Source organism: Heptranchias perlo, chromosome 2, assembly GCF_035084215.1.
Source record: "Heptranchias perlo isolate sHepPer1 chromosome 2, sHepPer1.hap1, whole genome shotgun sequence".
Taxonomy (NCBI): domain Eukaryota; kingdom Metazoa; phylum Chordata; class Chondrichthyes; order Hexanchiformes; family Hexanchidae; genus Heptranchias; species Heptranchias perlo.
In genome coordinates, this window is record NC_090326.1 from 38,358,493 (window position 1) to 38,372,044 (window position 13,552).

The 13,552-nt window shown below is 39.4% G+C and overlaps 1 protein-coding gene across 1 annotated transcript in view; it reads right to left on the reverse strand.

Moving 5' to 3' along the window:
* Window positions 1-13,552, reverse strand: part of LOC137331992 (synaptonemal complex protein 2-like) — an 85,274-nt gene that overhangs the window by 37,499 nt on the left and 34,223 nt on the right. The window contains exons 11-15 of the mRNA XM_067995754.1: window positions 8,626-8,773; window positions 8,477-8,529; window positions 5,679-5,814; window positions 1,844-1,923; window positions 49-130 (exon numbers count right to left, since the gene is read on the reverse strand). Coding sequence (XP_067851855.1) covers window positions 49-130; window positions 1,844-1,923; window positions 5,679-5,814; window positions 8,477-8,529; window positions 8,626-8,773 — 499 coding nt within the window. The remainder of the gene's footprint in view (window positions 1-48; window positions 131-1,843; window positions 1,924-5,678; window positions 5,815-8,476; window positions 8,530-8,625; window positions 8,774-13,552) is intronic.

Sequence of the window (13,552 nt, forward strand, 5' to 3'; positions counted from 1 at the left end):
GATGATTTAAAAATCATTTTACCCACAACTCTGGTCTAGGAGTTGTACCTGATGGGCACTCTTTGTTTGCTAGGACCTGTCCTTTCAAGGATATCCTCTCTGGAAACTTAGGTGATGGTGGAGTCATTTTCTAGATTAACAAAATGTACCTTTGTTAGACAGACAGTAAGATCAAGTCCTGGGCAAATAAAGTAGTGACATTTTCTCCCAATGTTAATCGACGGGGCAAATATTTACATAAAAATGGTTAACTTCTTTACCCAGAAACTTTATTGATTGTAATTTCCCAGTGACATTAGATTACTCAGAACCTATTATAAATTACTGCCAGTCTGCTCTTCCCTTCACATACGATATCTGCAATTAGGGTACAGTAGCATAGTGGTTATGTTACTGGGCTAGTAATCCAGAGGCCTGGACTAAAATCCAGAGTCACGAGTTCAAATCCCACCACGGCGGCTGGCGAATTTAAATTCAATTAATTAAATAAAAATCTGGAATTAAAATACTAGTATCAGTAATGATAGCCATGAAACTGCCGGATTGTTGTAAAAACCCATCTGGTTCACTAATGTCCTTTAGGGAAGGAAACCTGCCGTCCTTACCCGGTCTGGCCTATATGTGACTCCAGACCCACAGCAATGTGGTTGATTCTTAATTGCCCTCTTAGGGATGGGCAATAAATGCCGGCCTTGCCAGCGACGCCCACATCCCGTGAACGAATAAAAAAAAAAATTAAATCTGTGATGGAACCCAGGAATTTTAAGCTCTCAGTCTAGATTTTTTTTAAATTAAACAAGCTGAAACATTTAGCTAAGTAATAGACAAGTTCAGGATTCTCAGCTTTAGCTGAACAATTTAATAGAAATATTAATGTAAGTGACCAGAAATGACCATTTTGGCCAATCAGGCCAACCCAGAGCTCAAAATACAGAGTTCACTCTTACATCCCTCAACTGATTGTCTCACAAAATAACTGCCCAACTTCCTCTTAAAATTACTGATGTCATCAGCCTCAATCATCTCCCTGGGCAGGCCATTCCAAACATGCATAAGCCTCTGTGTGCAGTAGTTATATCAGATCTGTCCATTCACCCTCCTTCTTCTGAGCCTCATGCCATGCCTCATCGTCGTCATTCTTGGGTCCATGGAAAAAATTCCATGTTGGGAGCAACAGAATCGCACAACTCAAAGTTTAGTTAACACATTTGAAAAAGGAATCGACAAGCCTAAAAATGCAAACCTTGTTCCAACAATAAATATATTTACTGTTTCTCCATTCTACAGTTTAATTATTCAGTGAATTAAAATCAATGCCATTTTACATTCTTTCCCTTTCTGCCATTTTTCTCCTCTAAGAGCACTCTTCCCCTGTTGCTGGGTGCAAGCACCAATCACCACCATTCTCTCACTCAAGGAGCCGTTCTTAGTGTGTGAAGATAAACAAGTGAGCATTTGCAGATTATTCCTTCACCTGTCCTCACGCACACATCCTACAGGGCTCATTGGATAACAATCGGGAGCAGAAACTCCAAGTCAACTTTCCCTTTCTAAACCCAGGGATGCTGAAGCAAACTGTAGCACCTTTCCTGTAACCCTGGCTAAGATCAACTAACTCAGCACACACTGGTTACTGAATCAAAGCATTATCTTTTAAGCAGCTGAACCATGGAAGGAATGTGACTGGCTACACACTGAGCAAAAAGAAATTTGGCAATGAATTAATGACACTAAACAAACCACACATTAACGCACAGGCCAACACCATTATCAATATAGCCCCAGGAAATTAACAAGGTTTTTAATGTTTCAAGAAAATAATGCTCAGAATACAGATTCTTACCTGTTGCGTGTCTGGAGGCGTCAGCAGTGATATCAGTGGCGTCTCCATTTCCAGATTCTTTCTGATTGAAAAATCATCAGCTGGATAAAAGTTAGAAAACATCACACCATCAGACCAGTGCCCTTGCCCATATATTTACCATGAGCTTTTGCATTGGAAGTTGCTGCAAGTTAGAGATCCAAACAGTGCAGTGCCCTCTACAGGGCATCTGGGATCTACGTGAACGGGGCAAGCAACTGTTTATCTCTTTAACCAGATTGAAGAATCATTAATGAGCAGCGCAGAGTCTGAACCAGGAAGTGTATGTTAGAATAGTGAATTCAATGTCAAATCAGGTACAGAAAGCAAAATAAAGGAAAGAAAGATTAGATTATGAGAGAAAAAGAGACAAAGAAAAATGCTTTTAAATTTTTAAAAAAAAATAAATCTCCAACAATTAAAAGCTGAAGGAATGAGACTTCACACTTGTAAGTTAATTTTCAGTGCCAGACTGAAAAGGACAAGCCCTAATTTTCCAAGGAGAGTTTAGTTTGTTTCTACCATACGAATACATGAACTTTATGCCAATGTATTTGGTGAGTCAGACAACGAGATGCCGTTCTTGCGAAGCAGATGGTGGAACGGTGCATTTCGGACAGCAACTTCCAGATTTTTGCATTTAACTGTGCATCTGCCCTCGCCTGAAGTTGCTGTCCGATTTACGCATATATAAACGGTGAGTGCTGTTAGCCTCACCACTATTTTGCCAGTAAATTCTGGCCCATTGTCTCCTTGTTCTGGATTCCCCCACCCAAGGAAATAGTTCAATTGCATCGACCCTCTAGAATCCCTTTATCATTTTAACGCCTCAATCTTCTAAACTCAAGGGAGTACAAACCAAGTTTATGCAACCTGTCGTTAATTTAACTCTGAGTCTTAGTATCATTCTGGTGAATCAGGACAGAATCCCATCAAAGGTCAACATATCTTTTGAGGTATGGTGAACAAAACTGAATGCAGTATTTCAGATGGGGTCTGACCAAGGCTCTACAAGCATCACTTCCTCTCTTGTATTCCAACCTCGTAGTGAAACTTGCAAGGGATATCAAGATTAACAAAATGCTTTCACAATTATATTAGAGAAAAAGGATAGTCGAGGATGATATGGGCCCTTTAAAAACAGATGCGGGTAATATCGCAAATGAAAATAAGGAAATGGCAGGCTTGTTGAATAATTACTGTGTGTCAGTCTTTACAGTAGAGGAAGAGGATAATATACCTGACATTCCAGGCAAACTAAATGATTCCAGGAATGGAACTCACTAAAAAGTTAATGTAAGCTTGAAACCCAGTATTAGAAAAAATAATGGCACTGAAGATTGACAAATCCCCAGGACCTGATTGTTTCTGCTCTAGGGATTTAAAGGAAGGTGGTGAGGAAATTGCAGATGTTTTAGCCATAATCTTCCAAAGTTCTCTCAATTCAGGAATTGTCCCTTTAGATTGGAAAATTGCAAATGTAATGACATTATTTAAGAAAGGTGTGAGAGAGAAACCAGGAAATTATAGACCTGTCAGTTTAACATCTGTTGGAATCTATAATTAAGGACAGTGTGACTGAGCACTTAGAGAAATTTGAGCTGACTAGAGAGCGCCAACATGGATTTGTAAAGGGTAGGTCATGTCTAATGAACCTAATTGAGTTTTTTGAGCAAGTTACTACAGTAGTAGACAGGGAAATGTAGTTTCTTCCAGAAGGCATTTGATAAGGTTCCACATAAGAGACTGTTAGCTAAAATTAAAGCTCATGGAATTGAAGGCAAATTATTGACCTGGTTAGGCATTAGAACATAGGGATAATGGGTATGTACTTGAATTGGAAGCAAGGGGACTAGTGGTGTCCCACAAGAATCTGTTCTGGGGCCTCAACTATTCACTATTATTAATGACTTAAATAACATAATAGACAGCCATATATCCAAGTTTGCCAACAACAAAGATTGGTGGCATAGTAAGTAGTGTAAATAGGAGCATAAATTACAAAGAGACATTGATAGATTAAGTGAGTGGGCAAAACTGTAGCAGATGGATTTCAATGCAGGTAAGTGGGAGGTCCTCCATTTTGGACCAAAAAGGATAGATCCAAGTATTTTTAAAATGGTGAAAAGCTAGCAACAGTGGAAGTCCAAAGAGATTTAGGGACACACACACACCCCTAAAATGTCAGTCAGGTACCAAAAATAATCAAAAAGGCTAATGGAATGTTCGTATTTATAACTAGAGGATCAGAATATAAAAGGGATGAAGTTTTACTACCGCTATACAAAGCCCTGGTTAGACCACATCCAGAATACTGTGTACGGTTCTAGGCACCGCACCTTAGAAAGGACATAATGGCCTTGGAAGGAGTTTGGCGAAGATTCGCCAGAATGCTACCAGGACTCTGAGGGTTAGATTATGTGGAGTGATTACATTAACTAGGCTTGTATTCCCTGGAAGACAGAAGGTTAAGGGGTGATTTGATTGAGGTTTTTAGGATTTTGAAAGGATTTGATAGGGTGGATAGAGAGAAACTTTTCCCCACTGGTGGGGGAGTCTAGGACAAGGGGACAAAACCTTAAAATCAGAGCCAGGCCATTCAGGAGAGAAGTTAGGAAACACTTCTTCACACCAAGGGTGGTAGAAGTGTGGAACACTCTCCCACAAAAAAATAATAGATGCTACTTCAATTAATAATTTTAAATCAGAGATCAATAGATTTTTGCTAGCCAAGGGTATTAAGGGATATGGAGCCATGGCAGGTAAATGGAGTTAAGATACAGATCAGCCATGATCCAATTGAATGGCGTAAGAGGCCCGAGGGGCTGAATTGCCTCCTCCTGTTCCTATATTCCTATGATAAAGGTCAACATTCCATAAGCCTTTTTGATTACTTTTTGTACCAATGCACAAGCTTTTAGTGATGTGTGTATATGGACACCAAAGTCCTTTTGCTTCTCCACAGCTCCTAGACTCTCACTAAAAAAATATTCCAATTTGTTTTCCTCTAATCCAAAGTGGATGACTTCACTTCCCCACATTGAACTCCATCTGCCAGTTTTGCCCACTCACTCAATCTGTATGTAACTTTCTGCTCCCACCGACACAACTTACAATTGTCAACTGCAAACTTGGATATACAACTCTCCATTCCTTCATACTAGTCTTTAATTTATATGGCGTAAAGCTAAGGCCTGAGAAATACCACTCGTCATATCCTGCAAATCAGACAAGGTACCTTTTATCCATATGCTTAAATCTAGAACACTTTGGAAAATTATGACCAAACCATCAGCAATTTCCTCACCTATTTCTTAATGCCCTGGGTTGGAAACAGTCAACTTGAAAAATTCATATCCAGTTAAGCTTAGGACAAGATTCTGACTAGCTTGTTAAAACTCTATGAATAGTTACTGAATGAAAGAACTACTGCAAAGCTAAAACTAAAAAGATAGAACGGATTTATTTTTGCCACACTCACTTCCAAATTGTTTATGTATATAGTGATCGAGAGGTCCCAAAATTCCTAGGGCACACCACAAACCATCTGGTCAATCCAAGAAAGATCTATTCATTCTATCCTTCAACCATCCAGGACTTCACTTTCAATACCATGGGCCTTAAACTAATATGAAATAAATCTTAAGGTTTGTTACATAATCCCACATTGAAAGTTACTATAGTCAGACTATATTCCAATATGTCTTATGCTTTGATAAAGTGTCTCATACTTCAGATTAACAATTTCTGTTGCATTCCAAAATTGATTGGTTGGGATTTCATAAGAACTATTCCAAATCTAAGATTAAGGTCTTACTTTTAATCCTCTTGGCTTTCTGTGAAGAAACTGGTGTGTTTTGTAGTTCTGAAAATTCTGAAAGCATCTGTCCAGTATGAGGCATTTTCTGTTTTTCTATACGAGTTTGTAAATGTGTTTTCCCAGTTGACTTCCGCTAAGAACAAAAAAATTGAAAGCTTTAGTGAATTTAGATTAGTATTTATATGCTGTATCCAAATTAGTGAATTAGGACCTTGAAATATGACATATCATACTCGTGCCATTAAATGAAGACGTTGGGAAGTTGTGCCATATTTGGTGTGCCATCTAAGGTAATAAGTCCTCCTTGGAAAGACTGGCAAAAATACATGTGACCAAACATGTCAACCAGTTATCTATACTCAAGAGGATATCTTCTGAAGTTTTGAACAGGGTCTTTTGAGAAGATTTGCAAACCCCACGTTCAGAAGGCAAATTCATGAAAATCTCCAATTTTTTCTCTGAAAATGTTTTCTTACATATGCCCCAGTTAGCATGAGATTTCACATTTATTACTGTTCAAGCAGGAGACAAAGGAGATGTGAATGCCTGTCATTTGATCTGGACAATTTTGAAAATCCAGACTATTAGGATTTTGGCCAATATATACTTTAGGTTTATACAATTTATATTGAATTGAAAGGGTCTTGATTGGGGATTGTTGATCCAAGAGGGATTTTTTTGCCTTAAGCTTTGTGTTTTTGATAGAGGTTCACTATTTTGAAGGTTTAATTCACAAAAGATCCAGTATAGAATCACAGAACCTTACAGCGCAGGAGGCGCCATTCGGCCCATCATGCCTGTGAAAGAGCTATCCAATTAGTCTCACTCCCCTGCCCTTTTCCCGTAACACTGCAAATTTTTTCCCCTTCAAGTATTTATCCAAATCCCTTTTGAAAGTTACTATTGAATCTGCTTCCACCATCCTTTCAGGCAGTGCATTCCAGATCATAACAGCTCTCTGTGTAAAAAAAATTCTCATCTCACCCCTGGCTCTTTTGCAGATTACCTTGAATCTGTGTTTTCTGGTAACAGACCCTTCAAACCAGAGGAAATAGATTCTCCTTATTTACTCTATTAAATCTCCCCTTAACCTTCTATGTTCCAAGAACAATCCCAACTTTTCTAGTCTCTCCATGTAACTGAAGTCCCTCATCCCTAGTACCATCCCAGTAAATCTGCACCCTCTCCAAGGCCTAGACAACATTGCTAAAGTGTGGTGCCCAGAATTGGACAATACACCAGCTGAGGCCTATCCACTGATTTATAAAGATTTAACATAACTTCCTTGCTTTTGTACTCTATGCCTCTATTTATAAAGCCAAGTTTTCCATGCTTTTATTTAAAAATAAACACAGCCTTATCTGCTTGTCCTACCACCTTCAAATTTCTGTATATAAACCCCCAGGTCTGTTTCTGCACCCCCTTTAAAATTGTTCCATTTTGTTTATATTGCCTCGCCTCATTCTTCCTTCCAAAATGCAACACTTCACACTTCTCTGCATGAAATTTCATCTGCCATTTGTCTGCCAATTTCACCAGTCTGTCTATGTCCTCCTGAAGTCTGTTACTATCCTCCTCACTGTTTACTACATCTGAGTTTCATGTCATCTACAAACTTTGAAATTATGCCCTGTAGACCCAGTCCAAATCATTAATATATATTAAAAAGAGCAGTGGTCCTCATACCGACCCCTGGGGACCACCACTACATACTTCCCTCCAGTCTGAAAAATAACCAGTCACCACTACTCTCTGCTTTCTGTCCCTTAGCCAATTTCATAACCACGCTGCCACTGCCCCTTTAATCACAAATATCCTTCCTGTTATTTTGACACAGGAAAGCTGACTGGAGCGAGCTATTTGAACAATAGATGACCAAGTATTGCATTGGGATCTCCTGAATATAATGGACCACCAATTGAAATGGTTATCTTTATCACAGCAAGAGAAATAGCACAGTTCCAGTAGGAATTCACACAAGATATTGAGAGGAACTGTACTCAGCATGAAGGGCTGTAACTTGGTTTGATTGGCAGCCTTACTGGCTAACCCCCTGGACAGGAAGGAGTTAGAGATCAGCTAATTTTCTGTCTATCTAGTGGACAAAAGAGGGAACACATGTGCAAGGCAATTTGGTGCCAGATCTGGTAAGGGAGACAAGGAGTGAACAGATACCTCAATACAAGATAGAATAAGTTAAGTGAGACCATTAGCAGGATAGTGTAGCATTATCATCACTTTTTTCACAAGAAATCATACAAAGCCACATCATAGTGTAGTGAGATCTGTTAGAAATGTTTCTGTTTCTTCATTTATCAATTGTACAATAAACCAGTTGATTGATTTGGATTCAGCCTCATCACACTAGTTCTGCTTTTGATAAGACAGGAGAAGTAAATATGGGGACATTGTAAAATATTCACTTAATTGAACATGGGAGCTTAATGTTATGGGTCCAGGTCATGCTATTGCAAGATTAGATATGGGTCAGTAAAAGATAAACTCCTGAGCAAAATGGACACAATATCTGCTTATGGGAGAAACCAGTGACACTGAACCAGAGAGATAATATCCAGGGCAAACCATGTATTTGTAACAGATGGGTATTTCTACAAATTTCATCACCATACAATAAGCCAATTGGTGGGTAATTGAAGCTGTCTTACGGAGACCCCGGTGAGAATTGGAGTAGCTCATTGATCAGTACACTCAAAGCAAAACTCTTCAACTAGCGTTTCAATAAAATAACTATGAACCAGGAAGACTAAACAATTTTAATAAAACAGTTTCTTTACCTCTTTTTGCTTCTGCTCCTCATCTTCGCTGGATTCAAAAGAAAGTGGTAAAACTAATGGACAGGGAAAGAAAGTGTCAAGTTAGCAGGCAATTAAGGTTAAAGATCCATCAAAACGTGTAAGGAGGTACATTTGGTAATCAGACAAACCTCTTAGGACAGACTTCTTCCTTTTCTTATGTTTACTGTAATCTGAGACTTTTGGAGTAACTTTCACTTGGGACTCCAAGAGCCAGCTATGGTCAGTCCCCTCATTACTTGATTCTTCTGTGAAGAACTTTAGATCACTTCTTTTATGCTGAAATTACAAGGCTGCTCATTAATTCTAAGAGTCTTAAAAAGTTTGATAGTTTGGCAGCCCTCTATACCACAATTCATATTTTAATAATTTGAACAGCCATCTGGTCAGCACTACTTTAAAAAAAAACTTATAAACCTTCACAATTCTTACTTTAACGACAGCGTTTCCCCCCCTATTAATTGTTTTTCCTATTCAATTTTATATTTAATATAAATTTTAGATTTGCAGTTAAATGGTTACAATCTTCGTAGGAAATGTTATGAGTTGGATGGCATATTGCAAGAGTATGGACCAATAGACAGTTGGGAAAAAATAGCAACGTTTAAAGTTTTACATGAGATATTTGACATTCGGCTCAGTTCCAGCAATAGGTCAAAACTTCCCCACCATTAGCTTCAAGAATTTAAATGAACTATCAAAATAGAACCATAGAAGTTTACAGCATAGAAAGCAGACATTCAGACCACCACGCTATGCCAACTCTTCACTGGAGTAATAGAAAACTAATTCCACAACCAGACGCTCACCCCATAATCTTGTATCTTCCTCTACTTCAAAAGATTTATCCAACTTTCCACATCTGTCATCTATGTGCCCATTCCTCTAACCTGTCTGTCTTCCTGAATCCTCCCATTTGCCAAACTTCCTACTTTTGTGTTGTCAGGAATTTAAGATTACGTTCCCTATATCCAAGTCCAAATGATTTATATGTCCATAGAGAACAAAGTGCATCCAGCAATGGCCCCTGGGGTACACCACTGCCAACCCTCCACTAATCTGAACAGCATCCATTTACCTTAACTCTTATTTTTTTGTCTGTCAACCATTTTTCTATCTATGCTTCTACATTTTTTCTTGGATCATATGCCTGAATTTTTCAAACAAGCTTCGAGACATTATATTGAATGCTGTCTGAAATGCTTTGTAGGCTACATCTATTGCATTCCCTTTATCTACCCGGTCATTTCAAAAAAAATTGAAGTTGTCAAATGCAACTTAACTAATCTGTCGGGTGTCCTTGATTAACCTGTGCATTTCTAAACATATACTAATTTTCTCTCAAATGATGGATTCCAAGAGTTTACCCACAACTGAAGTTATTGGTCAATAGTTACCCAATTTATCCTTCTCTTCCTTCTTGAACAATGGAAGTTATGTCAGCTGCTCTCTGGGGTCATGCAAACATTTGCATATTCAAGAGGGATTGGAAAGTTGCGGCTGGAGGTTGTGCTGCTTCCCCTCTGACTTCTTTCAACAGCCTAGGGTGTATGCCACCATGATCCAGGGATTTACCCACCTGGAGTTCTGCCAACTTTCAGAACCAAATCTTTTTCTATAGTTATCACTAACAGTTCCATATGTTTCTGTAGTACACCTATGTTCTCACTTCTACCATCATTGGTAAAAACGGAGACAAAATGTTCATTTAACATCCCTGCCATACCTTCATCCTTCACAGTTAGATTTTCTCCTTATCTCCCAAGTGGTCCTACCCTCTCTAAATATTCTTTTACTTTTTGTTGCTGCTCGAGCATAGAAATCCTCTGCTTGAGACTCAATTTTTCAACACTTCATGCAAGTGTACTGCCCTGGACACACCGAGGATCCGTGATGGCCCACATCACAAGGAATCCGTTCATTGTCATCCCTCTGTGTCTAACTTAGAAAAAGTAGATAATGTTAGCCAGAATTCCCATTTGCACCAAACTCTTGCAAGAATCAAGCACCTCCCATCTCACACAAGCATTAATTTTATGAAAATAAATATTCCTGTCTTATGGCACCTCAAGGCTGAGCTCCTGCTGAGGCTAAACTCCACAATCTCTTGGCATTTCACACTCTATTGGCTTCTTGGGTTTGTTAGGCACCAGACACAATCTCAGCCACCCTACATTCATAGCTACTCAAATATGGACCCAAAGAGCCACAGATCGTCTCTTCAGAGGAAAGTGAAATTCCCCATCTTAACTATATGCTAATTTCACTGTCATTTTGAGTCAAACTGAAGTGAGCAGGAGGCTTTGAACAGCAAGGGTCAAATTGTTAAATATAAACCAACCATGGAGAGTGTCCAAACTCAAGCTAGATCACTAGGTCCTCTAATATAATTAACTATTCCAATTGGAAGAAGACAATTCTAGAAAAAAGTTGAGACCTTTCTCCTTTTGGTACATTTGACATAATTTCCTCTATTTATTGGCCACCTTTGTTTCACTATTTCTCAATTACCCCTCACTTGATAACTACAACATTCAGTTGAAATATAACTGGAAAAAAACCTTGAATGATCTCCAGTTTCTAGAAATTGAGACAAGAGGGGAAGAATTTCAACTTCAAGCAGTTGCCAACAATTCTTGACGTTTTGCAGGTTGAACTGCACATTTCTAACTTGCGCCAGCCATATCTGCCATTGATCAAGATCAAATGGCCATTGCAGGAGTTCGCCATCTCGCTAGTCTTTACCGGCTTCAAAACTCCCTCGCTCCTTCTCCACAGCCGATGCACTGCAACTACCCAAGTTACAACACTGGGTGTGTTCCAGTATCCCAAATAACAATTAAGCAAATAAACCACTTTGGTGCAATGAATTGTGAAAGCAAAATGATGTTTGACTAATTTATTAGAGTTCTTTAAGTAACGAGCAACGTGGATAAAGGGGATCCTGTGGATGTGGTGTACTTGGATTTCCAGAAGGCAATTGACAAGGTGCCACATCAAAGGCTACTACACAAAGTTAAGAGCTCATGGTGTAGGGGGTAATATATTAGCCATGGATAAAGGATTGGTTAGCTGACAGGAAACAGAGGAGGCATAAATGGGTCATTTTCAGGTTGGCAAGATGTAACAAGTGGAGTGCCACAGGGATCAGTGCTTGGGCCTGAACTATTTACAATCTATGTCAATGACTTGGATGAAGGGACTGAATGTATGGTTGCTAAATTTGCTGATGACACAAAGGTAGATAGGAAAGTAAGTTGCGAAGAGGACATAAGGAATCTGCAAAGGGAAATAGATAGGTTAAGTGAGTGGGCAAAAATTTGGCAGATGGAGTATAATGTGGGAAAATGTGAACTTGTCCACTTTGGTAGGAGGAATAGAAAAGCAGTATATTATTTAAGTGGAGAGAGATTGCAGAACTGTGAGGTAGAGGGATCTGGGTGTCCTAGTACATGAATCACAAAAAGTTAATATGCAGGTACAGCAAGTGATTAGGAAGGCAAATGGAATGTTGTCATTTATTGCAAGGGGAATGGAATATAAAAGTAGAGATGTTTTGCTACAGTTGTACAGGGCATTGGTGAGATCACATCTGGAATACTGTGCGCAGTTTTGGTCTCCTCATTTAAGGACATAATTGCTTTAGAGAAGGTTCACTTGACTGATTGAGATGAGGGGGTTACCCTATGAGGAAAGGTTGGACAAGTTGGGCCTGAATACATTGGAATTTAGAAGAATGAGGGGTGATCTTATTGAAACATAAGATCCTGAGGGGATTTGAAGGGGTAGATGCTGTGAGGATGTTTCCCCTTGTGGGAGAGACTAGAACTAGGGGCCACAGTTTAAAAATAAGTGGTCTCCCATTTAAGACGGAGATGAGGGGAATTTTTTTCTGAGGGTCGTGAGTCTGTGGAACTCCCTTCCCCAGAGAGCGGTGGAGGCAGGGTCATTGAATATTTTTAAGGCTAAGTTAGATAGATTCCTGATTAACAAGAGAGTCAAAGATTATAGTGGGTAGACGGGAAAGTGGGGTTGAGTCACAATCAGATCAACCATGATCTTATCAAATGGCAGAGCAGGTTCGAGGGACCAAATGGCCTCCTCCTGCTCTTAATTCATATGTTCGTATGAATGCCCCATTATACTTACAAAGGGGAAGAACAGCAGCGATGGTGGACGGAGAATGGATTGAAACCATCAAGTGAGAAGAACAGGAAAAAGACTGAGCCAGCACCACAATACAGAGGGACATGTCACACTTCATTCTATTCTTACTGCACAGTTAAGGTTCTTCATTGTTTAACCATTTTAAAACCGCTGCCCAGGAGCTTCCTCAGAACAGCTCCTGCTCCGCCACCGTAACTTTGCTGGAAGTGTGACGGAAACCCCATTTACGCACGTAAACCGCATTTCTGCCAGACTTCCGGTGGCGAAGCGGGAGCAGATCCCAAGAAATTCACAGCCTTTAGTAATTTGTCAATGGAAATAAATCCTTTCTTCCCCCAATAAAGCTTGTGCTGGGAAACAAACATTTTCCCATTTCAGGCACCATGTGTCAGCAAACATTCCAGATCAGGATTAGGAGTCCAAGGAGATGCAGAGCAAAGCTCATTCTAATCTACCACAATAATGTACTTCAGCTCCAAGCTCAGAAGAGCAATGAGATATTTTCCATGACCCGCACCATCTTATGCCTCGAGTGAGATAACCAATTTAATGACCAATTTGGACCAGTTTTATGCTGTGGGTATTTCCCAAATAGGAACAGACTTCAAATGTCCAATTTTTTTTCAGGTGGAAAGTTGCTTTGAAAACTACCTACTTGCCAACCAACATCATTTTAAAAAATAATTCTAATGAGTTTTGAATCTGCTCGTACGTCATCTTCTGGAATCTGTAGCATTCTGTCTCAGCTCAAGATCAAGTCCCAGCATAAGCTGCCACTATTCTCTGGATAACCACTTCAAATTCCCAGAAATCTTTCAGTTACATTGAGATCCTACTTTTGCGCTGTTGCTAATGAACCATCTTTCATGGTACACACATTTGCTGCTTCCT